This window comes from Cydia fagiglandana, chromosome 10, assembly GCF_963556715.1.
Source record: "Cydia fagiglandana chromosome 10, ilCydFagi1.1, whole genome shotgun sequence".
NCBI classification, from domain to species: domain Eukaryota; kingdom Metazoa; phylum Arthropoda; class Insecta; order Lepidoptera; family Tortricidae; genus Cydia; species Cydia fagiglandana.
This window is the reverse complement of record NC_085941.1, coordinates 5,578,969-5,603,712: the sequence shown is the minus strand read 5'-3', so window position 1 is coordinate 5,603,712 and position 24,744 is coordinate 5,578,969. Positions and strand designations below refer to the sequence as shown.

Sequence of the window (24,744 nt, the reverse complement as noted above, 5' to 3'; positions counted from 1 at the left end):
CAAAAAATACGTATGACGTGATTTTTGAACAAAAACTTACTGCAGTATGAAACATCTGTGTCACCACGTTTAAGCCATAAAAGAAATCCCGGTAACCTTTATAGGTGACCCTACTTTTATTGCAGTTTTCGAACGCTCCAAGGGCAGACGTAGACATATATGTACTAGTACATGTACCTACAATTGTACATGCATGCATTTTCTGTTAGTATTATTGATTTTATTTAGAAACTGGGATGTGCTTAAACAAGTTTAGTCTGAAAATAGAATCCTTGTTGACCTCTCAAACATTACACTAGCCTACTTTAAAACAGTTTCAGAACGCACCGATGAGGGTTGACGTTAGAATTTGAGTTTTATGTAGATAGTTGTGGTTAAGGTAAATTCCAGAAAGAAGCTTTATTGACATCTAAGTACGTTATTGTTAAGAAACCGATTATCATTATAGGTACGCATAACACTTCAGACAGATCCCTGGAAACCTACCCTAGTTGGATTGTGGTTTCGGAACGACTCCCGCCTTGCTCCCGCTTGAAGGGCAGACGAGCATTTAGAGTTATAGCTGTTAGATAACTGCTGATACGTGCAGTTGTGCGCGTTTGCGGTCTCTTAAGACGTTATCAAACTTTGTTGTCTCATAACTCATAAAGTTTATACGGCTTTAATATACTTAAGTGAAACAACAGAGGTAGATATATTAGTCAGGTCCTTTTTGGCTAAAGACTAATAATAGATACTAACTAAGGCACTCAAAAATATTAAACTTATCTGAGATCAAAGGCCAACCCATTTTCCTATAAACCTATATAGATAACCCTACTTTACAACCGCAAAATGAAACAAGATGGAGGTTTTACTGCTATAAAACGAGTTTTCGAGATTTTTTTTGCACGAATCTAAAGAGCTTAAGGAGTTGATTTTTAAAAATTTTGGAAGTGGCGTATTATTTACTAAAGGAAAATAAAAGTCGTTTTTTCATGAACTAATGTAAGTTGATTCATTTAGGGTTTACTTACGTAAACCCTAAATTAGTAGTAGGTAACCCTAAAACGGTTAGTTAGCTAACCATGAACCATGTGGTCGGATCAAAAATACACGCTTTAGGTACAAGTAGGTACGAGCGAGGCGTTGCTGGTAATGTCAAAATGTGACCAAAACAGGACCAAATTTGTAAATGTCTAATAAATCTACAGATTTAACTATAAAATACATCTTAAATCCCGCATTACAATTATATCTAATATATACCACGAGAGTTTGAAACATTTTGAAAGGACACAGAATAAAAGTGCCGGACATGGCACTACAACACATACATACTACGGTTAAAACCGTTACCATCAAGGAAGAAATGAAGTTAGAACAATTATTAATAACATTTGTGAGTCATCCAAATTCAGTAAAAAGCTACCAAAAGGAGTGACAATAAAACAAACGATTCTTGCCGGCAGAATTGGCTTCCAAGCCGATACTAAGGCGCTTGCTACGAAACAACTACTGTTACTCCGATGCTACGAAAACTGCCTTGTTATTTCAGTACGGATATGATGGTCGTTTTTGTCTAAGTGACAGCGTGATAAAACGGTGTCCGTCACTTTATATCTCACGGTGTTAAAAAGTGACAGTTATTTTATCACGTGGATAAAGATGGATAAAGATGGATAAAGCTATCCATAATAAGCTGGCAGATTAAAACATAATGCTAATACCTATATGGGGAACGGGCTGCAGTAGGTAGTAATGATATATCTCATGTGTATAATGAATAAACATTACTTTTAGACGCTGGTTCGCAAGTTAATCAGTGAATAATGACGGAAAACAAGTACGCTACATAAATAGCTATTTAAACACGATCAACATCTAATTCGATAACGATCAATCAAGCCGTGTACGAGGTGCAAAACGCGACACATATTTATTTGTAGTCACAAATTAAATTATTATATGCACATCGTAGAGTTTGATATTTATGGTAGATGAAGGTTAGAATACTGACTACCTGTTAATGTTGATCGGCAATATTTCATGCTTATTGATTGCGCTAAAACACCTAAAATCTAAGTCGATAGCCGCATACCGATTCCGGGGAAAATTTTGCATATTTTCTTCTAAAAAATAGAATCAAATGCATTAATAGTGGAATATGTAGCTTGCAAAAGAGCACAGACTAATAGCTTCCGATGCCAATTCGTGAAAAATCTGCTCATAACGTCCGTATAGATCACGAAACAACGAAAATTTAACTTGGCAGCACCGTACCGGTGCAAAACTGTCATATTTTCTAGTCCAAGTTCAAATGCGTCTTAAGCTAAGTTATCAATGCAGACTTAGAGTAGTCCTGAATAGTAACCGTTAGAATAGAACAAATATTACCTTTTTATATATTATAGAACCGTTAGCAATGACGAATACACATCGTTTGCTACGAAACTATTAAGTCCAAACCCGACAACCTTACGCCGCCGGTGCAAAACTAACAGATGTTCCAATCAAAAATGGAATCAAACGCGTCATAAACTATGATAACATTACGGACTACGGTGATCATGGAATATGAACGTTAAAATATAACAAAGATTACCTTTACATGCCAATTCCCAAGCTGCGAACTTATAACGACTGCATGTTTGCTACGCTACGAAAAGTTTCAACTTGATATCTCTGTTAAAAATGGCATGAACTTTAATCAAAAATGGAATCAACCGCGTCTCAAACTAGATTAAAAATGGAATATGAGGGTTATAATAGAACAAAAGGTTACCTTTCGATGCTAAACGCCGGAGCCCCGGGGAATGCCGTGCGGTCGTGGGTCGGGGCGCCGGCACACTGGCCGGGTGACAGTGGGGTGCGCGCGCTTGCGGTACGCGCATGCGTGCTGGGCGAGGGGATGCCGCAAGCGATTAGTTGCCGGTGTTGCTAGGGGCGAGGGGTTGCGGGAGTTTCTGAGGTTTTAAGGGCCCTTTTCTTGCGCGTACGGTCGCGTAGCTGCGTATGAATGCGTACAAAAATGCACACTGCCAATGTCAACGTCTATGAATAAATATTTATGGTTTGGCATGCATTAGTCTCAGTAATATCTGGTGTAGAGCAAAAAATATTTGTTACAGCTTCCGTTGCCGTATGGTCACGTCAGTTTCTACAATAGAATGACGAAGCACTATGAATATTACGATATAATATATTTAAAACAGTTCACTGTCGTAATTAAGGTCAAATACCGCTCGACATATTTCTAACCATTCTGAGTCTTAATTACTATAATTATTGCAAGATGTCTCGTCTCACGGGGGTTTTCTATTTTAAAAGTCTACGTGAACACTTTATGCAATTGAAATGTTACCCTTATGTGAACATTTCAGAATTAAGGAAAGTATTTATATTCATAATAATGAGTTATTGTTTATATACTTAAACCTTAGAGAATATAACCAACGGAGACGCCATGTCTATAATTTTCGGTACAAAATAGTCTGTCGTTTTTTGTCGTTTTGTGTTTAGGGGAGGGGCACATCAAATGTATAGGAACGTCATGTCAGATAAACGTCAGTCCATACATGTGTTTGACATGTGGTTGACCATTGGCCGCCTTTTTTTTCGACAGAGGGGAACGCCTGTTAATGACCACTCCGTTGGTTGTATTCTCTAAGACTTAAACATATCTATGATTATTACTAAAACATGACTAAAATTCATTAAAATACTAAGAAATTATAAGAATTTGTATGGGTATATTTTTACCGTGTACTTGGCAACCCTATTATACGTAGACTAAAATCAGCTTAACTACAATACATGTGCTATATTCTTGTGCATTTACATAAATACTAAGGTGAGCGGAGAATTTTATGATCAATTTTATTCCATACCACATTCTATTTCTAGATTTCGTGTTCCTCCATTTTCATTTCTATTTTAAGGGCGTGTATAACCTGAATGTTTCGCCATTAATTATTACAATGACAACAAACAAAATAACTGTTGAGTCATCAACTAGACATTAAGTATAGTTAGTATAGTTACCTAACTAAAACAAAAAACTTTCATCGTGTATCTCTAACGGTTGTATTCCAAATTTAAATCTGCCATTTTTTGTCGTGCGTGAATTGCGTGATCGCCTTTTGTCATAAGTGGGTTTAGTTTTTTTTTTGCAGTGTTAGAATCAGCTGGGTTTATCGATCGATTTCACTTTCGTAGGCTAAAAGTTCTTTATTTTGGCTTTGGTCCAACGATTGTTACTAAGCAGTAAGCGCTAAGTACTAGCACTTAACGTATCGTTTTACATGGGCATATTCAGACGATTTTTGTGAGGGATTTGAGGATATTGAATTGCTTTTAGGGTTTGACAGCGTTACGTCCTGTCAATAACTTATTTACGTAAGGATTATGTTATTTATGTTGTGTCTACATCAGCGGCAAAATAATTGAATATACATATATAAGATCTCTATCACGTAGGAATAAAATTGTTATTTAAACGTATCAAATAAATAAATAGCTGACTAAACATAATATGTAGGTACCTATTAACGAATACAATATTCTGTTCTGAATCATTCCTATTTTTCATTTCCTGACTAAGATTATTTATTTATTTATTGCACAAAAGAGAAAAATAATGTACAAAAGGCAAACTTGCCATGAGGCATTCTCTACCAGTAGGTATTATCTAAGTAGAGTAAGGTGAACTATAATAATTTTATTTTTTCCGTAAGTTTTCTGCATCAAATAGACAGTGACGGCCGAAGTGGCCGAATATATCTTCACTTTCAGCTTAAGCAGAGTCTGTCCCGACTAGGCTAGGAAGCCATTAGATTTTATCCTTAATTCGTCATTTATTTATTCCTATTTGTAAAGAAAAGTAGCTTTCATGAAATCTTTCGTTAAATATTTGGAGAGTTATATACATATCGACAAACAAAAAATAAAAAAAATCTTTATCTTTAATTCTTCTTCAATTTGCTCTAAAAACTTGTACATATTTATAAAAATGTAAAAAAAACGACCTTGAAATCCCATTGCCCATTTGCCCACATTCACGCTACGAAATCCACACCACCGCATTGAGGCGTTAAAAACAACGCTGATTTATCCTTTAGTCTATGGCACTGCAGAGAATGGAGTATATTCACATTGCTTGCAGGAAACCAGAATAACCGTGATCTCCCATTGCGTACAAATGTTACCGAGGTAAAAGACACAAATATAATAGTCCTGAAGACAATGCTCGGTAACAATTTGGAAACGGTTTAGGTCAAGGTTTCGAAGCCTGCAGTGTCCTGCGGGCGCAGCACGGTTCCATTTTTATCGACTATCACTATGCGCGTCCCTTTCGCACTTACGTACTTGTTGGAACGTGACAGATATGGTGACAAGGGATAAAAACGCGACCGTGCTACGCCGCCTGGGAATGTCCACCAAAAATTGTACGGATTTATTCAAGTGCTGCGGCTTATAAAACAAAAATAGGTAATAATGCAGGATATTCAGGTTTCAAAATTGTATATAATTTCAACAATTAGGTATAAACTAGGTACTAAAATAGTGATTTTAAAATATCTACGTGTATTGCGCCTTTACTTTTTTAATCAGTCGATTTCCATTTTTCAGCTGGAATTATGCTCTTTGATTTTTTTTTACTGCGAATCATACAAGTTTGCTTTTTAATAATAAAATTTAACTTCAGTGCTTTGAAAAAGTGTAATCTTCGATGACTTATAGGCTTATAGCAACCTGAAACTAGAAAAATATAATGCAGGAAATTAACAGGATGTGAATACCGTGCATTTCGAGTTTGATTATAAAGCACAACTTAGATTAGTCAATGTAAACCCAGAGAATATCCAATAAATCTTCTTCAATTGCTTGATAAATAACAAAAGTCGTAGTTTTCACCCTTCACGAGAATATCGAGGTCGAGATGATTTATTCGTTCCAAAAAGACGATTCAAGTACAGACTGATACTTAGGTAACAACATAAATTCTACGTTGAAGTAACGTTTGGTTTTTACGACCCTGCAATTTAATTAATAGAGTGATGATATTGACGACCGGTCTGGCCTAGTGGGTAGTGACCCTGCCTGCGAAGCCGATGGTCCTGGGTTCGAATCCCAGTAAGGGCATTTATTTGTATGATGATACAGATATTTGTTCCTGAGTCATGGGTGTTTTCTATGTATTTTAAGTATTTGTATATTATATATATCGTTGTCTGAGTACCCACAACACAAGCCATCTTGAGCTTACTGTGGGACTTAGTCAATCTGTGTAAGAATGTCCTATAATATTTATTTATTTATTTTTATTTATTTATGATATCGAACTGTTTCACTTACCTACGAGTGCTAGGTAATGTAAGATTAGATGCATTATGTGGTAAGATAATGCAGGGCCGTAGCTGGGGGGAAGGCATTATTGGACAAAGCCCTACTTTAAAACCCCATTACCAACCCCTACCTTAAGAAATACTATCAACTATGATAATATAGGTATTGCGACTCTGGCTACAGCCCTGAGATAATGAATAGTAAAGGCATGCTTAAAATTCGTGGAAAAGGGTGATAGTAGATAATAAGTCAAAGGTTAAAGATGACTCACGTTAGACCGGGCCGTGTCCGGGTCGAAGCTTCTGGCGTTTACTTTTCTATGACATGACAGGCGATCAAGTGATGTTTTCCATAGAAAACGATGCGTCGGAAGCCTTGGCCCGGACTAACGCGAGTCAGCCTTTATGGGTTTGCCCCTTGTAACCCCTGTTTGTATAAAATATACCATAGGAGGAAACACAAAAGGGGATTTAATAACGTGTAATTATGACCTATATTTATAAACCGGATTTTAAAATGTACAATTATTTTCTAGAAAAAAAAGTCAAAAAATCGTAATTCAAATCCGTCACCGTAAGCCTTTTTGTGTCCTTGTCGGATCGGACGGGACGATAAGAAAACGTGAATTTATTGTAGGTCGTTTTTGGGGATCTAACATCATATCATGGTCCTTTCAGATCACACAAATGTAAATTACATTTCCGATTTTCTTTTACATATTATACAAAAAAGCGGTGGTGGAAGAGTGGATCCGGACTGAACTTTCAATACGGAGGTCGCGGATTCAAATCCTGGCTAGTACCAATGAGTTTTTCACAACTTATGTACGGAATATAATTTGATTTTTACCACTAGCTTTTCGGTGAAGGAAAACATCGTGAGAAACCTGCATACATCCGCGAAGAAATTCAAACGTGTATATGTCGCAGTAAGATAGATATAGCCGTTATATAGTTATAACCCTAGGGATATAATTATATGACGTAACATAGTTATACGAAAGCGATTCATTACTATCTTACTAGGTATATAACTATAATACGGATTTAGTTTAGTGATATAGTTATATTACTGGATTAAGTTTAGTGAAATAATAGTAAGTAGGAGTGCAGCGGTGCGGCGGAGGTATAGTTATATCCCTAGGGATATAGTTATATGCCGTGTAGTACGTAACTACGTATTATAATCATATTCCTAGTAAGATAGTAATTGTAGGTATTAGGAGTGCGGCAGTGCGGCGGAGGTTTAGTTATATCCCTAGGGATATAGTTATATGCCGTATTATAATCATATTCCTAGTAAGATAACTATTATATATATTTTCATGCTGCTATTTTTAAGGGTTTATGAGGCATTGCGATCGATTCACGAAAGCTGGCGCGAGATTTGACAGAATTTCAATGAAAATAGCTGTCACTCAGTAGAAATCTCGCGCCAGCTTTCGTGAATCGACCTGTACTTTTACATAATATTGCTAAAAAGTATTATACGTCATATAACTATATCCCTAGGGATATAACTATACCTCCGCCGCACCGCTGCACTCCTACCTATAATTATTTCACTAAACTTAATCCAGTAATATAACTATATCACTAAACTTAATCCAGTAATATAACTATATCACTAAACTAAAGCCGTATTATAGTTATATACCTAGTAAGATAGTAATGAATCGCTTTCATATAACTATGTTACGTCATATAATTATATCCCTAGGGTTATAACTATATAACGGCTTTATCTATCTTACTGCGATATATACACGTATTGGGCCAGCGTGGAGACTATAGCCCAAACCCTCTCCTGCTTGAGGGCTCCTCTAAGTACACGATGGGCCAACGCCGGCCACTCCAAGGAACGCAGCCATGCGGTAGAATGAGATAGCAATATCAGTTGCTCCCTCTAACGCATAAATGCGTCCCTTGGAGTGGCCGGCGTTGGCCCATCGTGTAGAGGAGCCATGAGAGGAGGCCTTGGCCAGGACAGTGGGACGCATATAGGCTACATTATTTATTTATTTTACACACTACACGAGCATACCTACTTCAGATTACAGTTTAACGAATACTCAACGAGGGTTTGGTTTGGGTAGGTAGTTCAAAAATTTAGAAGTATATGTAAATTAAAGTTCACAATTACGGTAGGTACTTAAACTTACCAATGTAACGAAAAATTGTGGGGTCTGACATCTTTATTTTATGTACTATAAATACTATAATTTAACCAAATCAAGTAGGTAAAGCTAAATCAGCATAAAGTAAATTTTTGTGCAAGCATTTAATAACTACTTAGAGTTTTCACACAAACTTCGTTTTTCACATAAAGAAACGTTATTAAATATTTATACAAAATGACTTAAGTAGCTGAAGCTGGCTGTGGCAGGGCTATAACCGCGAAAATCAAAGTTGCGGGCATTTTTCACTGTCACTCTATTTACACCTTAATTGGAGTAAAAGAGAAAGATCCCCGCAATTTGCGAATTTCGGTTTTCGCGGTAGCCCCTCAGGTGAGGACAACAAACGATTTAAAACTTCGCTAGCCTCCCGAACACCGCTAATTTGTATTCAAAAAGTTGATTTGAGCTAAAATAAAAAGTCCCTAGGCGTGCGTAGTTAGTGTGCGGGAACGATTATCGATTTGAATCCCAGGTATACGAGTATGAGGTCTAATGGCTCCTCTACACGATGGGCCAACGCCGGCCACTCCAAGGGACGCAGCCATGCGGTAGAATGAGATAGCAATATCACTTGCTCCCTCTAACGTATAAATGCGTCCCTTGGAGTGGCCGGCGTTGGCCCATAGTGTAGAGGAGCCATTAGATTCTTTTGATAGCTTACCTCCATATAATTTTTAAGAAAAAAAAACCGACTTCCATGGGGGCCGATGAAAGATTATTGTAGATGGTACACTATGTAGAAAAGGAGGTAAAACCACCCACTTTTCTACTAGCATTTCGCTTCTGTATAATGGCTCCTCTACAGGATGGGCCAACGCCGGCCACTCCAAGGGACGCAGCCATGCGGTAGAATGAGATAGCAATATCACTTGCTCCCTCTAACACATAAATGCGTCCCTTGGAGTGGCCGGCGTAGGCCCATCGTGAAGAGGAGCCATGAGGGTCGTAGTTCTAGCCTAACCTAACCCACTCCTCAGATAGCAGTTCGGTTCTGTGCGGATCGCAGTTCGAACCTAATCAAACCCACTTTTCAAGTAGCATTTCGTTTCTGTAAGGCTCGCAGTTCTAACCTAACCTAATCCTTGTTCGGTTCTGTGAGGATCGCAGTTCAAACCTAACCTAACCCGCTTAATGGCGCATGCCGTGCGGTGTACGGGGGTTTAAGCGGGAGGGGCTAGTAAGATTGGCATCATCGTACTTTATACATAGGTACATTAATTTTATGGTAGGTAATCATAGTTGTTTATTTAGTTAAGGTATCATAGTGGTTTTCTGGGTCAAGGTCTGGGTCCGAGTCCGGGTCCGTGTCCGGGTCCGAGACCGGGTCCGAGACCGGGTCCGAGTCCGGATCCGAGTCCGGTTCCGAGTCCGGGTCCGAATCCGGATCCGAGTCCAGGTCCGGGTCTGAACCGGATCCGGGTATGAGTCCGAGTCCGGGTCCCAGTCCAAGTCAAAATCGAAATTCGTAATCACCAAACGTGTACCATTGTCATTGAAGAGTTCTGTTCTGGTCATCATCAGCAATTCCACTCCATCAAATGCGACAGTTTTTAATGTAAATGCTTGATTTTATAATGAAAATACAAAAAAATCTGTACGTGTGCCTTTAATATTTGAGGAGTTCCCTCGATTCCTTATGGATCCCATCATCAGAACTCGAGCTTGACAAAAATGTGGCTTAAAAACTTAACTTGCTTAACGAACATAACGAAAAGGAAAAATCGCCAAACGTGAACTATGCGTCGTTTAAGAGTTCTGTTCTGATCATCATCAGCAGTTCCACTTCATCAAATGCAACAGTTTTTAATGAAAATGCTTGATTTTCTGATGTAAATACAAAAATCTCTATACGCATGCCTTTAAGATTTGAGGAGTTCCCTTGATTCCTCATGGATCCCATCATCAGAACTCGAGCTTGACAAAAATGTGACTTAAAAACTTAACTTGCTTAACAAACATAACGAAGAGGACAAATCGCCAACCGTGAACTATGCGTCGTTAAAGAGTTCCGTTCTGATCATCATCAGCAGTTCTACTTCATCAAATGTCACTTTTTTGGGTGTATATGCTTGATTTGTTGATAAAAACCCAAAAATCACTATATGTATGCCTTTAAGATTTGAGGAGTTCCCTCGATTCCTCATGGATCCCATCATCAGAACTGGGTTTTGACAAAAACGGGACCAATCTGTATGCATATACATTCAATCAAAAAAAGAATTTTCAAAATTGATCTAGTAATGAGGGAGATATGGAGTAACAAACATAAAAAAAAAAAAAAAAAAACATACAACCGAATTGATAGCCTCCTTCTTTGAGATTTGGAAGTCGGTTAAAAATTGATAAACAGAGCATTTTGGGTTTTATAAAAATAATTTACCTTTAATTGTTCGCAGGTAGTTAGGAAACTCCAGGATGGCTACATGATAATTCTTCAAATTAGAAACAACCGATAAATCGTAAAGGTATCGTATTACGGCCGGGTCAATAAGATAATGCTTTTGAAAAATTTTAAGGGTGAGTACTTTGAGATTTTTTAGCTTTTTATAGAATACATGCGCGGAGGGCCTGTCGCCAAAATCGAAAATATAAAGTTTCAATGTTCTGCTTAGTATACTATAGTCTAATACACCAATTTGTCAGTGGAAAAAGCAATACAATTTAAGAAGAAAGAGAGAATGATTTCCCATAATATAGTTGGTCAAACCAATGTGTCAGTCAGTAAGAACCAGGAAAACTATACCTACTCATTCTTTTCTTTTGGGTGTTAGCAGTGGCACAGAGGCTCAGTAGTAGGCCCTGGCCTAGGGCGGCAAAGGGGCGGCAAATTGTGACAAAAAATTCGCTGATGGTAACAAGAAATAACTCAAAATGTATACTTGGTCAAGCAGATCTTGTCAGTAGAAAAAGGCGGCAAATTTGAAAAATGTAAGCGCGCAGGGATAGCGTCTCATAGAAAATTTGAATTTCGCGCCTTTTTCTACTGACAAGATTTGCTTGACCATCTATAGTCAATATTATGGGTGCCTTGAAAGGGGCGGCAAAGACTGCAAATCCGCCACTGCGGGTGTTAGTACTATTGTAAGACAAGATAGTATGATTCTGTCTATGATTGAAATGAGACAGTCCTTTGACAGACTATAATTTTGAACGTTGCGCCTTTTTCTACTAATAAATTGGTTTGCCAGACTATACCTTATACTGGAACACATCCAACATGACAGTAAAAAAAGGCGCGAAACTAAAACTTTCTATGGGTACCTAGTCGAGTCGTCGCGCCTTCATTTTTTTTAATTTGCCGCCTTTTTCTACTTTTTTTCGCTGTATCAAAGTATACTTAACCAAGTGGTTGGTAAGATAATGGAATCCAAAAAAGATATTACACTCTGGCAAGCTAGCTTTGTCAGTAGAATAGGCGGAAAAAATAGCGCACATTTTTTTTTTATTTCACGTCCTTTTCTAATGACAAAGTTGCCAGAGTTAAGAAATTCTGGCGATTGGACTGTTAGTTACTCAGACACGATTCGGACCGCAAAATACTAACGTCAACTGTCATTGTCAGTGTCAACGTCAAGCTTAATTCGACATTTGCTTTCTTTACTTGGCTTGGGAAATTATAGGAAATCTAATTTTAAATTGCATATTGATTTGAACATTTATACTCAAAACTGTTGTAGTTGGCGATAAACTAGTTGGATGAAAGGTAAAAATAACTTAAGCAGATTATCTTCTACTTAATGTTATATTGGACATGGGATCATGCTTTTCAGTGTTAAAAGGGGCCACTTATTTACTATTGTTTGTACACAACTCAAGTCTATTTAAATATGTGCCTTGTTAAAAAATAAAAATATAGGTCACGTTTCAGCACAGATATTTATTCATTACAATTAAAACAATCAGTTAGTATATAGTCATTCTTAAAATGTTTAACCCTTTTTTTTACAGAACATATCTTCCAATTCAAAATGTCAAGATTCCGAGCGAGGAGGCAAAACAATGGATACTTCCAAGTGCCGAGTGATGACAGCGGATTCTCCGATGCACAGTTTGATATCCCTCCTCCGAAGATCCCGTGGAAAGCCATCACATTAGCTACTTTCCTTTTCATTGTTGGTTCTATACTATTATTAGTAGGTAGCCTGATAGTTACGGGACATATTGATACCAAGTATTCAGACCGACTGTGGCCTATGATAGTGTTAGGAGGAATTATGTTTTTGCCAGGAATTTATCATATTAGAATAGCTTACTATGCGTATAAGGAGTATCCGGGTTATAGCTTTTCTGATATTCCGGAGTTTGAATGAGTATTTCTGGCTATGCAATAAAGCCATGCTGCCATTAGTTATAATGTACAGTCACCTGGAATAATATGTTACTCTTCAAGGGCTGCAAAAATATGCGACAAACTCTTATGGCTCTACAAATAAGATAGTGTCAGATATTTTTACGGCCTTTGTTGTGTAGCATACTATTGCAGTTCACTGTATTTGTTGTATAAATGATGTTTATGGAGTGTCAGGTGAATCCTAAAGTGAACAAGATACATTTAAATGTTGAAACATACAAATACATAAGGTAGAAGTATTAGTGCTCGACGCTGCACTAGTATTTGACATGGGCACTATGTCAAAGTAATATAGGTTAAATTGACATAAAGTGCCATGTAAATACTAGTGCAAGGTCAAGACTAGTAGGTAATTCTACCTTACACCATAGTTATAGATGTTTTAATAATCAATTAAGAGGTAGAGTCTCAATTATTTTATTTAAATGAGATTAAGTGTGGGAAAAGGTTATAATTATGCATTTCCTTCTTTCCTTGGACCAGGCTTTTATTGTGCAAAGGTGTAATATTTTAATATAACCAATATAGCTATTATAAAGTTAAGTAGTTTTGTAACTGTTGTTATCACATTATTGCTACTTTGTCACAAATTTATGTATATCGTATGACATAGCTGTTTTAAAAGCTTTCATTACTGGAGTAAACTGAATTTAACTGAATAAGTATATTTTAGTTTTTGTCACTTAGGGGTCATCCATTAATTACATCACACGTTTAGGGGGAGGGAGGGGGTCAAGAAAATGTGACATATTATGAGATGGGCGAGGGGGGGGACAAAAACTTTGTGACGTCACTTTAACTTCATCAGTAACCGAAAATGTATTAAAATTATTTTATTCGCTGTACATTTAAATAACAAGTTTTTAAAATGATAATCGTTTTTTTATTCGTTTAATTTTCTTTCCTAAGCAGTTTTGACTGATAATATTACTAATATTTATATCGTCAACAATATTTTGATAAAATATTAATAATACTTAGGTACTTACTTAATTCGATTTGGCGATTTCGTAGAAAAAATGTGACGTCACACTAGGGGGGAGGGGCTTGCCAAATGTGACAAGGAGGGGGGGAGGGGTAAAAAAACCTAGAAATTCGTGTGACGTAATTAATGGATGACCCCTTAGTGAATAAATTGTATAAAAGCTTTATTTATATTTAAGGCTCATAGAAGTCATAGAACTCCCTTATTGTACAAAATTATTATTTCGAAGACATGATTTGCAAGGACTTATAGTGAAATTGACAATATATTTCAGCTTGTAGTTTAATTTGTGGTGTTTCTGCATTATAAAAAGAATATAAGGAAGCCATGAAATATTAGGGAGCTAAGTCTAGGTACAGTCAACTGTAAAAATATGGGTGCACAAATCATCTCAAAAATAGCTCTTATGTCAGCAAATTAAGAACTATGGGACATATTTTTGAATAAGTTGGCTATACTTATATTTTCACAATTGACTGGACCAAGGTACTTACCTGTAGGTATTGTATTCATCATAACCACCTGGCCCCTGTTTCACCAACGTGACAGGTGCGACGAATTGTAAAATCACTGTTGCTGACGTCACAGGCATCCATGGGCTACGGTTACCGCTTACCATCGGGCGGGCCGTATTCCTGTTTGCCACCATCATTGTATTATTAAAAAAAACTTTATGATATCGGAAAAAAACAGATATTTCTCTTGCTATGTTTATGACAATTGTCACAAGAAACACTACAATTGTCACGAAATTCCGACATATAACTCATTACCTGTCAAGAATTACCTACAATTCTTCTAAATCTTTGACAATTGTCAGAAACTTCGCAGGAGAAATATCTGTTTTTTTCCGATATAATAAAGTTTTTTTTAAATAATACAATGATGGTGGCAAACAGGAATACGGCCCGCCCGATGGTAAGTGGTAATCGTTGCCCATGGATGCCTGTGACGTCAGCAACAGTGATTTTACAATTCGTCGCACCTGTCACCGATGTGAAATTGGGGCCTGGCGCCTTCAAACATACAAATCATAATAATGAAACATTTGGTTTGCCTGTAATTAACAAAGGATTATCAGTGTGTTAATGCTTTTAAGTTTACAAATTTGTTTATTGTATTAGCATAATTTTGTTTTTAATTGTTATGTCAAAGACAAACATATATTTGCTTATATTAAATGTATGGTGTAGGCATGATATGAGGAAATTGTTCAATTAAATGGTAACTAAGACCAGTGCCTGAAATGAAATAACTGTTTTCTTTATGCATATTTTATTCACAGTGATCATAGTTTTAATTTAATAAATATGTAGATTGATAGTCACTTTTAGAGAGTAAAATAAAATCACAATGATTTCCAATGCATTAATTATTAATACTTTCCACCCTATCTAAATTGATTGCACATTTATCTATTAGAATTAGATCTCTTCCCTTTTTTAGTTTGTATGAAACTAGTTTGCGGGAGTGGGACAGAGTGTCCCGTCTTTTTGAGGTGCTCAAACAATCTGTTCTTCGAGGGAAAGTCTGTTTGACATACTGCGCATCTGAAGTTGAGTGCGGTGCTCGAGTCTTCTGTTTCCGTGGTTTTGATTCGTACAGGTTTGCGGTCCATCTGTTTCTTGGGTTTGACGTTTCTGGACATTTTGGGTAGCGCAGGCTTGTCTTGTGGTAGCGTGGCTTCGCCTAGGGCGTCATCGGTGGGGGTTGTGCTTGAGACTTCGTATAAGTTTTCTGTGGATGTTTGGGATTGGGAGCCTTTCTTGAGATTAGCTTCCTTCTTGGCCTGTATTTGGCTCTTGAGCATGTTAAACTTCTTGTTCTTGCGGCTGCGCGCGGGGCCCTCTATTTCATTGAAACTCATTTCGTCGTGGCTGTCGTTGCCTTCGCTCTCTGGCATGGGAATAAATGATTTCTTCTTGTTTTTCTTCTTTTTCTGGCTTTTTGGTAGAGCCTGTTGAGCAAATATATTTAAATTAAAGACCATTACATAAAAAAGCCTAATAGCTTGCAGTGCCGGGATTTCAGGGGTTAATATTGGGCTTATACTTAGTTGATCACTGCACACAGGTCATAAATTCAACTTGCCCGCGAGTATTTTTCTTAAAACTAGAGATGCACCGGATATCCAGTTACTATCCGGTATCCGGCCTATCCGGCCATTATTTTACTATCCGTCCTATAGTGACCTTCTATCCGGCCGGATACCGGAAAGTAACATTGCTTGATTTCGGAGTAAACAAATTGGATCTAAGAAACAGACACGGTCATAATCGTACTTGTTTATTATTTTAAAACAATTTAATCATTCCACTGACTTGCACGCGCACTCATTTCGAACCTAGAAATGAGTCCGCGCGAACGTTTACTAGGAAACAGGTCAAACCTGCAGAATGCGCACCTGAAAAACCGAAATGTAGGTATAGTTCCGCCGGACGAATATCCGGCGGCCGGATATTCGGCCAGTGTCCAGGCCGGATATCCGGTATCCGGTATCCCGCCAAACAACTATCTCTACTTGAAACCATTTCAGTCGTGAATAAAATATAATTATGATGCCGGCTGTACACACTCGTCGAGCCTTTAGCCGAGAGTCTCAGCAAATAACCGACCCAGTCGGAGAAGACACGTCGAGAATCCGAGACAGTACACCCTCGTACTGTCTCGGACTCTCGACAACTGTGTACAGTCAAATGCCTACATAATAAATTGAAACTCACCTGCACTTTATCAGAATCGTCGCTCAAAGTCTCCCTAATGTCGTTGTCCTCAATATCCGAAGTGGAGTTACCCACATGGTCCACTTCGCTCTCAGTCAACCCGTTCACTTCCCTCGGCTCCTCAGTTTCAAGCGGTGGATCATTTTCCTCATCTACATCATGTTCGTCACCTGATATCTGTATATCGTCGTCTAAGACCATGTTGGAAACATTTTCTTTATGTTTCTTGCTGTTCTCGTGATTTTCAAAGGATTTCACGTTTTTGAACAGTTTGTTGCACGCTGAACAGTATAGGTTCTTGATTGCCGCTTTTGATTTTGTTTTGGGCGTTGCTTTCGACGCTTCGCTGGCCTGTAAATTGAATACAGAATTTGTTAAAGCGGAAATAATGTGAACGTGTTATACCGGTAAGAAGAGTGAACGAAATGATTGGTTCACGAATCATACCTGTTAATCAAGCTTTCACGTGAAAGAAATAGCAATACTTATTCGTTCTATCCTGCTTTGATAATTTCAATTTAACACATTCATTGCCACTCAGCCCAACAAGACATCCGCGCCAGAGGCCACAACAATTTCGTCATATAAAGCAATAGTACCATGATCCCGACTATCGGGTCGTCCGGCCTGGGAACGAAATCATAAAATACCCGATAGTTGGGTTTTCGGCACTGAATGTGTTAACAGGATAACTTCCACAAGAGATGAATGAATTTGGCATAAACTGCATGGTGTATTCATAGAACAGTTCTTTAACCGGTAACCGTTTTTCGTTCCCGTGTTGACCGAAAACGATTTGAAAAATAAAACGGTTTCCGACTTTTCCAAGTCCTGCCTTTTACTATAAAATAATAACGACTTACCTCCTCAGTTTTCGAGCTCTCTTCATTGCTGCTCTCCATGCCCCCCTCACTGATGGTGTCATCATCAGACGATAGCCCAAACTCCTCGGCAAGCAACGACTCTATTTCACTCAGCTTCTTCTGATAATCTTCGCTTTGCATGAAAGAGCTCTCGCCCTCTCGCTTCTTCGCCTCTTCTATCTCTTTCTGTCTTTGTATTATTCTTTCGCGTCTTAGCTGCTCGGCCTGAAATCAGAATTTCATTTGTTATTAGTACATTGATGCATATCAAATGTAGTGCTACCACCACCAGTAGTGTGACCATGCACGTTGGGGTGTTCTATTTTGGGACCTAAATTAGAATTTGGCGTTGGCACTTCAAGCCAGTAAGGTGCTGCTATAGTACACTCACGCTCCCTTGCGCCTTGCGGCCTAAGTCGGAAACAAAGAAGACAAATAATAATATCAAAGATATATGTAACTTCGTATAAGATGAGTAGTCTAAGAAAAAAACGTGCCCCGGAAATCAAGAAAAAGTCATTCTCGGATAGATGGCGCACACACCTTTGGCCTATGGTTGGCTAGATGGCGTGACAACACAGTTTCATATTTAACAATTTTAACACATATATATAAGATATCAGTGAATGAACATGGGTCAAAATGATATAAAAATAATAAAATCATTTATCCATATATATTTTTTTTTTGATAATTTTATACGTGTTTATTTTTAGTTATAGTCGTGTGTCGATAGATGGCAGTAAATTTACAGTGACCACAACATTTACTATGACAGGACCCCTCTATAGTATCTATTCTTTTTGATAATATGAACATTCTACGCTAATAAATAGGGGGTTCTTGGCTTGGATCAAATCTAAGTCTAACAGTACGTCCAGATCAGACAAACGAACCTGTTTTGCGAAAAGAACGCTAACCTTTTGCAGTGCGCGATTAATTTGGGGAATACGAATGGCGCACTAGTGGCGCTGTCGCCAGATCTGGACGCCTCATGGCAAAGAACAGGATTCAGATCCCAAGTCCGTAAAAAAATGTCGTGCCTTTGAGTCCTATACCAGACCATTAAACTTATTTTATTACTTACTAGCGACCCGCCCCGGGTTAACAAATTATACACCTAATCCTTCCTCCTGAATCACTCTATTGATAGGTGAAAACCGCATGTGAATCCGTTCAATAGTTTTTGAGTTTATCGCGAACAAACACACATACAGACAGACGCAGCGTACAGCTTTGCTACAGGTAGCTAAAAGTACATCCGTTCCACACCAATTTTGGTGGTTAGCCATAAGCCGCGCGTGGCACTGTCGCCACCTAGCGTCCATATCTGCCCTGATCGTAACAGACGCGTTTTGTTAGAGAGTGAGTCTTCTGTACTTAGTACTATTATTTATTCTGTGGTAGTGATTACAACTTTTGACAAACCTTCTTTTTATTCTCCTCAGCTTTCTCCTGAAGCTGCTTCGTATGCTCAATGACCCTCTTGTCCTTCCTCCGCACGAAGCTGGCCAGCCTCCTTATCTCCTCATTCCTCTCCTTACGCGCTTTCTGTCGTATCTTGTTGTTCTCCTTTTCCATCAGCTTTATGACTCGGCGGTTGTCGCCCTGGGTTATCTCGTATTGGTCCAGCCATACGAAACCTGAAGATCATGATGTATAGGGCATAGGCATATAGAGAAACTATGCAATATGACTTAGAACTCTGGTGGCCTTTATGAAATGTAATACAGAAATTCCCTTAGGCGCATATAGTGGAAATATTTGCTGTCCTCGAGTTGGCTAGTGATCGAGAGCCGTGAGAACCTAAATCTTTTTAAGACCCATAAGTACATGGGCGTTACTGTCCATCGGGCTTTAAATCCAGGGCTCGATTCTACTCGCTAAACTGATCTACTTTTATTATGGCACCAACCTCGAAAACCCGAATTTTTTTTTACGTTTTCATACATTTTGTCTGATCAGATGTCGACGTTTTCTATGGATAAGCCAAAAAAAATACCCCGATTTTAGGGTTGGTCCCATAGTAAAAGTAGCTCAGTTTAGCGAGTAAAATCAAGCCCTGGAATTAAAGCCCCATTGTCAGACACATACTGTATAATGCAGCAATAGCCAGGGCACATTAATGGGCCTAAAATCATAGGTAGGTAATATGCAAAAACATCACATATTAATATTAGTAGACATTGATATCCAGAGAGCATCAATCCAGAGCTCGTTCAAACCCCAGCTAGTACCAATTAATTTTTCGGAACTTATGTGCGAAATATCATTTGATATTGTTATATTTACCAGTCGCTGGTCGATAAAGGAAAACATCGTGAGGAAACCGGACTAATCCTAATAATTTCCCCACTCTTTGGGTTGGAAGGTCAAATGGCAGTCGCTTTCGTAAAAACTAGTGCCTACATCAATTCTTGGGATTAGTTGTCAAGCGAACCTCAGGTGGCAAAGTGCCGGGATAACGCGAGGAAGATGATATCCAGAGAGGATGGTTTTTATGGTTCTGCTACTAAAACCTCATGTTGTGCCGCTACAATAACCACACTTTCTGTGCTATAGGAGCATTCCATCGTTACGTAAGGGACATTCGAAGCCATTTTTTCGACTTTCTGAGCCTGGTTCTTTTTTGGCTTGCCTTTTTATAGTGTACGAGTAATATTGGTATCATCTTAAAGCTGCTTGTGTTCTTAATAAACTGTTTAATTAACTTTTACTATAATACGCAATCGAGAGAAGTATCCTAGGAGTCAAGCTAAAGGACAAAATCTCAAACTCAGCGATAAGAAGAAAAACCAAGGTTATGGACATACTAAGTCGGATAGACCATCTAAAGTGGGGGTGGACAGGACACATGCTGAGATGCAAATTAGACAAATGGAGCAAACAAGTTACCCTATGGTACCCAAGAGACGGAAATAGAAAACAAAGACATCCAAAAACAAGATGGGTAGATGAAATCCGCTTAACCTTGGGGCCCTACTGGTCCAGAGTTGCAGAAGACAGAGTACAGTGGAGAAGGTTGGAGGAGGCCTATGCCAAGAGGCACACCAAACTGCGGGACATTTTGTAGAAAAAACGATAATAACATTTTTAAAACTTTTGAACCCGAGGATCGGAAATAAAAGGCTATATAGATAATACGCAAGTGGACAGAGTAATTCGGAATTAAAACAAATATTTCGTAAGCGACTTGCATGTAAAATACGCCAATACTTTGTCCTACACATAGACATTGCATAAATAAAGAATTTTGTTAAAAAAAAACTAAATTAAAAACTTACCGTTTTCATGGAATGCTCCTATAGTAGTAAAGTTTACACAGAGCATTTGAGGCTTACATTATCAACAGTGATAGATATGCCCGATTGAAGCCAGTTCTGATAGTAGAATTAGTAAATCTATAATTAATGAGTGTGCTTATCCTTATAATATTATTTGTTCTAAAAGCAAAACTAAACTTACTCTTATTGGTGGAGAATGACATCCAAAAAGCGTAGAACTCGTGGACATCTTCATAAGGTGTAGTAGAGTTGCCAAACTTTGGGATTGCATTCAATTCCTCGGGGTCCTCAAGAAAGTCAGTTTCCTCTGCGGCTAATTTGGAGAATACCTGGAATATTTGGAAAGGATATGATAAGTAAACGTATATGGAAGATGTAAAATATATGCACATACCTATATAAATACTCAATACTTATGTTAGTTTCATACTATTAAAGTATAATGTTGAACTTAAGTAAAATCTTCTACAAAAACATCTTAATAATGTATGTGGTTGACACGAAATACAGGTAAAAGTATTAATGTATAAATCCTGAGATGATACAATAACAGATTAATGTTGATTGTAAATATTTACACTCCTTTGTTGGAACTTAGGGCCCCCCCACATCTGGCGTCTTTCGAGCGCCGGCGTCTGTCGGCGTCGGTCCAGCGCTATGGAAAATGACGTCGCTGCGCAGTTGCGTCGACGCTGCGTCGACGTTGCGTCGACGTCGGCCATAGAATTGTAGACGCCGAGACTCGAAAGACGCCAGATATGGGGGGGCCCTTAATGATACCCTTCTCATACAATAAGGTGCCACTTGCCACCAAGAACTTATTTCATAGGTTCAATTTGTAAAGAATCTTTTTAATAGCTGCTTGAAATTATATATGTAGATAGTTATATTCCTATTACAGTAAATGAACAAATATTTACTTCAGAGTAAACTCCATAGAAGCCTTTAGGATCATCCCCAAAGCCTTTGTAGCAGGACGGACTGAAGTATGGGTAAACATCAAGACTGTCATCATTGTATGAGCTGCCGGCACCTCGCAATAGCTGCTCCCTGTGGTTGTCATACCTGAAAATGAATATTCACCATAGGACTACACTATTTTCGACACAGCCATTCGGGAACCTAAATATCAAGACAAAAGGTCTGTAGCATATACTTATGTGACTGGCATTGTAGTATTTGTACTGCAAAATTATTAACTGTTACAGAGAGTTATAAACTTGGGCAAAATTAAAGGCATGAGACCTCAAGGCCCTTTTATTGTCAGATGGTGTAGGTGTGCTCAAATTACTGCACTGCATTTAAAACTATACAAGGTCATGCCCTTGGAGAAGAACTGAAGCCTGTGAAGGAACCAGGCGGCCTAGCCAAGGTGACAATTGCTTGCCGAAAAATGTTTGCATGTTGTTGTGAAATAAAAAATGTTTGCATGTTGTTGTGAAATAAGAAATGGGTTAAACCCCTGAAACTTCTGCAACATGATAACTTAATTCTATTTTCCTAATTTTTGTTAGCTTTTACATTCAAATTAAAAATGTAAGTATACTTTCTCGAATTTTCATGCAAACTATCAGGGAAGTCTGTTATGGTTTTTGGATACACGCGTGAACACGCGAAAAAAGAATAAAAAGTATGGTATTTGTTAGGTAACTTCTCTCTAATCTTTGTTTGATTATATTAATTCAAGGCCTTTATTTTCAAACATTTTACAACACAAACACCAACTTTTTCTGCACATATTGTAATGAAAGGTTGACATACTTACCATGCTCTTTCCTGGGGATCAGAGAGCACTTCATATGCGGTTTGCACGAGTTGAAATTGCTCCTTCGCCTCCTGAAGGTTGTCCAAGTTTTTATCCGGGTGCCATTGCAGAGCTAACTTGCGATAGGCCTTTTTAATTTCTGATGCACTCGCCTCCTTCGCTACATTTAAAACTTCGTAGTGGCACTTCATTTTGAGATCATTCTATTCTACTTGTTAAGTTCACAGCCTGTTATAAGTAAGGTTAACAATTCGAAACTGAAAATATTATACTGAATTTTATAATTGTAAATTAACAGCTAGCGACGATAAACTAACAAATTATTGTAAAGGAACTGCATATTCAGTTTTTCCTGGGAAAAACAGTATCGATCTATTTTGAAGAAACGTTTTGAATCACATCACCGAAGTTGCAGGTATTACCCGACCAAACTTAACTGCCGAATATACGTACAAGCATTCTTGAACGCAGTTCGTCCATTTGACATAATAGGATAATAGTAAAAGTTTACCATGTGGGAATTTAGAGACGAACGAAACGTTTTTTGTGACGTCCGTAGATATATAATATACAGAGACGACGTCCAAGCGAGCTGTCACTGCCCACTGGGACCACTTTTGTTTACAATAGTGTACGATTAGATAACAATGTGGAAACACCTTGCTGTAGCCATGTCGATAAAGTCATATCGATAGACTATCGACATTTCTTGCAATTTTAATTTTACTTCAAACGTTTAACGATACCTAAAATGAACAATAACGCTTTTATTCTTTATTGTGGTTATCACGGGAAAGTTCAGATATTTAATTAAAATACATAAATACCTACTAAAATAGGTGTTCCGCAATAATTGAATTATTTTATCATATTATAATATATTCATTATCCATTAGCATTTAAATTATGTTTATGTATAACGAAGATATTGAAGCTTCAATTAATCGCTATTTCGTTCCGCTGTATAGCGTTTATCGATATACATATAACATGATTAAAATCGACTTTTCACATCCCTAAAAGAGCACACATATACGTTTTTACGCACGCATACACAACCTGGTTCTTTTTAACACGTTCGCGGACGCGGATTGCATAGCATCCGTTTTTGCACTACTCCTGGTGACGCGCATGCTATAGCATCCGTTATTCGTTGTACATTTCTGCATTGAAATGCTTATCAATTCGCTTTACCACAGTATAATATTATTCACCAACTTTTCCTCCTCCTCTACCAGTCACCAGATTCAAAGTTTGCATACTGCCATTTTACATAGTTTTATCAAAGTTAAAAATTATCCTGTGACGTCTCCAATTGGGCCCCCCTTTCTGTGACGCACGTGCTATAGCATTCGTCTTTGTATGGCAGCTCCCTTAGTAGCCCGGCAGGTGCGTCTGGGAGTAGACACGTGCAATTTGGGTGAATTTCGTGCGCGATAGCCATTTTTACGGATTGTTTATAACATCATAATTAATGGTTTTCTTACAATTTCTTTAAGTTTTTCAATGTGTTTTAATAAAAAAACATGTTTACTTGTGGTTTATTGTGCTACAATCAAATTTTGATAACGGTGAATGTGAAAAAGAGAGGCATGAATGTGTATACCTATCATTCAAGTAATTACGTTACTAGTCATAGTTTTGATGATATAATTATGAATTATAAGCCTGCTGGCGCTTGATGATCACATCTTACAAGGTAAGAACGTTTATGACAAGTATTGTGGCATAATTTTTGTATATTTCACGCCTTATGTTTGGTGCAGATGCATCCGAAAAAGAATATAAAGTTGGGTGAACTTTACGTCCAGAACTTAAAGCGGCGGTGACTTACAAGGAACTCAAAAAGTGTAATGTGGTACAGATTGACGATTTTGAAAGTGGTGGTGGTGTAAATGCTGCGTATACCTTGGACAGCTGGAAGAAAAAACCTATTTCTTTTATGAGAGCTCATGAAACATGCCATGAGTGGGCATTTAGATTCTTCAGACATATTATGCGGTCTCCAACGCATGTTGTGTAGTATCACATAATTTTAGGTCCAATGAATGACGAACGTGCTTGAGATGGGGCATGTATGAGAAGGACATAATTTATTACAATGATAAGAAATGGGGGACAAAACAGAAGCAGAAAAATGTTTGAAGAGGTCAGCAATGAGTCTTAAGAGATAAAATCTCGCCTCTAGGAAGTCAGAAATCTCAGCCATTAAGTCCATCAAGTACGATGAATAAATGCTATAACATGCGATGTCATATAAGATCACA

General features: G+C 37.9%; 2 protein-coding genes and 1 long non-coding RNA gene across 3 annotated transcripts in view; all 3 read right to left on the bottom strand.

Moving 5' to 3' along the window:
• The window catches only part of LOC134668164 (uncharacterized), a 69,464-nt gene extending 66,649 nt beyond the window's left edge, over window positions 1-2,815 (bottom strand). Inside the window, exon 1 of the mRNA XM_063525681.1 lies at window positions 2,765-2,815. The gene's annotated coding sequence lies outside the window, so the exon portion shown is untranslated. The remainder of the gene's footprint in view (window positions 1-2,764) is intronic.
• LOC134668166 (uncharacterized) overlaps window positions 1-24,744 on the bottom strand; it is a 301,154-nt gene that overhangs the window by 66,649 nt on the left and 209,761 nt on the right. The gene's annotated exons all lie outside the window — the stretch shown is intronic.
• On the bottom strand, window positions 15,101-22,895 carry LOC134668081 (dnaJ homolog subfamily C member 21). The gene is made up of 7 exons (XM_063525560.1): window positions 22,478-22,895; window positions 21,633-21,777; window positions 20,894-21,041; window positions 18,857-19,071; window positions 17,429-17,653; window positions 16,566-16,916; window positions 15,101-15,799 (listed from the first exon to the last, which is right to left on the bottom strand). The coding sequence occupies exons 1-7, from the start codon at window positions 22,666-22,668 to the stop codon at window positions 15,254-15,256; spliced, it is 1,821 nt and encodes a 606-aa protein (XP_063381630.1). The 5' UTR covers window positions 22,669-22,895; the 3' UTR covers window positions 15,101-15,253.

Bases quoted from the DNA above. Each gene is read 5' to 3' on its own strand.
- LOC134668081 (XM_063525560.1), bottom strand. From the start codon at position 22,668: ATGAAGTGCCACTACGAAGTTTTAAATGTAGCGAAGGAGGCGAGTGCA. The intron at 21,042-21,632 runs GTAAATATTTGT...CAAATATTCCAG, and splicing joins TCTATGGAGTTTACTCTGAA to GTATTCTCCAAATTAGCCGC. The intron at 19,072-20,893 runs GTAAGTTTAGTT...CATGATCTTCAG, and splicing joins GTCATTCTCCACCAATAAGA to GTTTCGTATGGCTGGACCAA.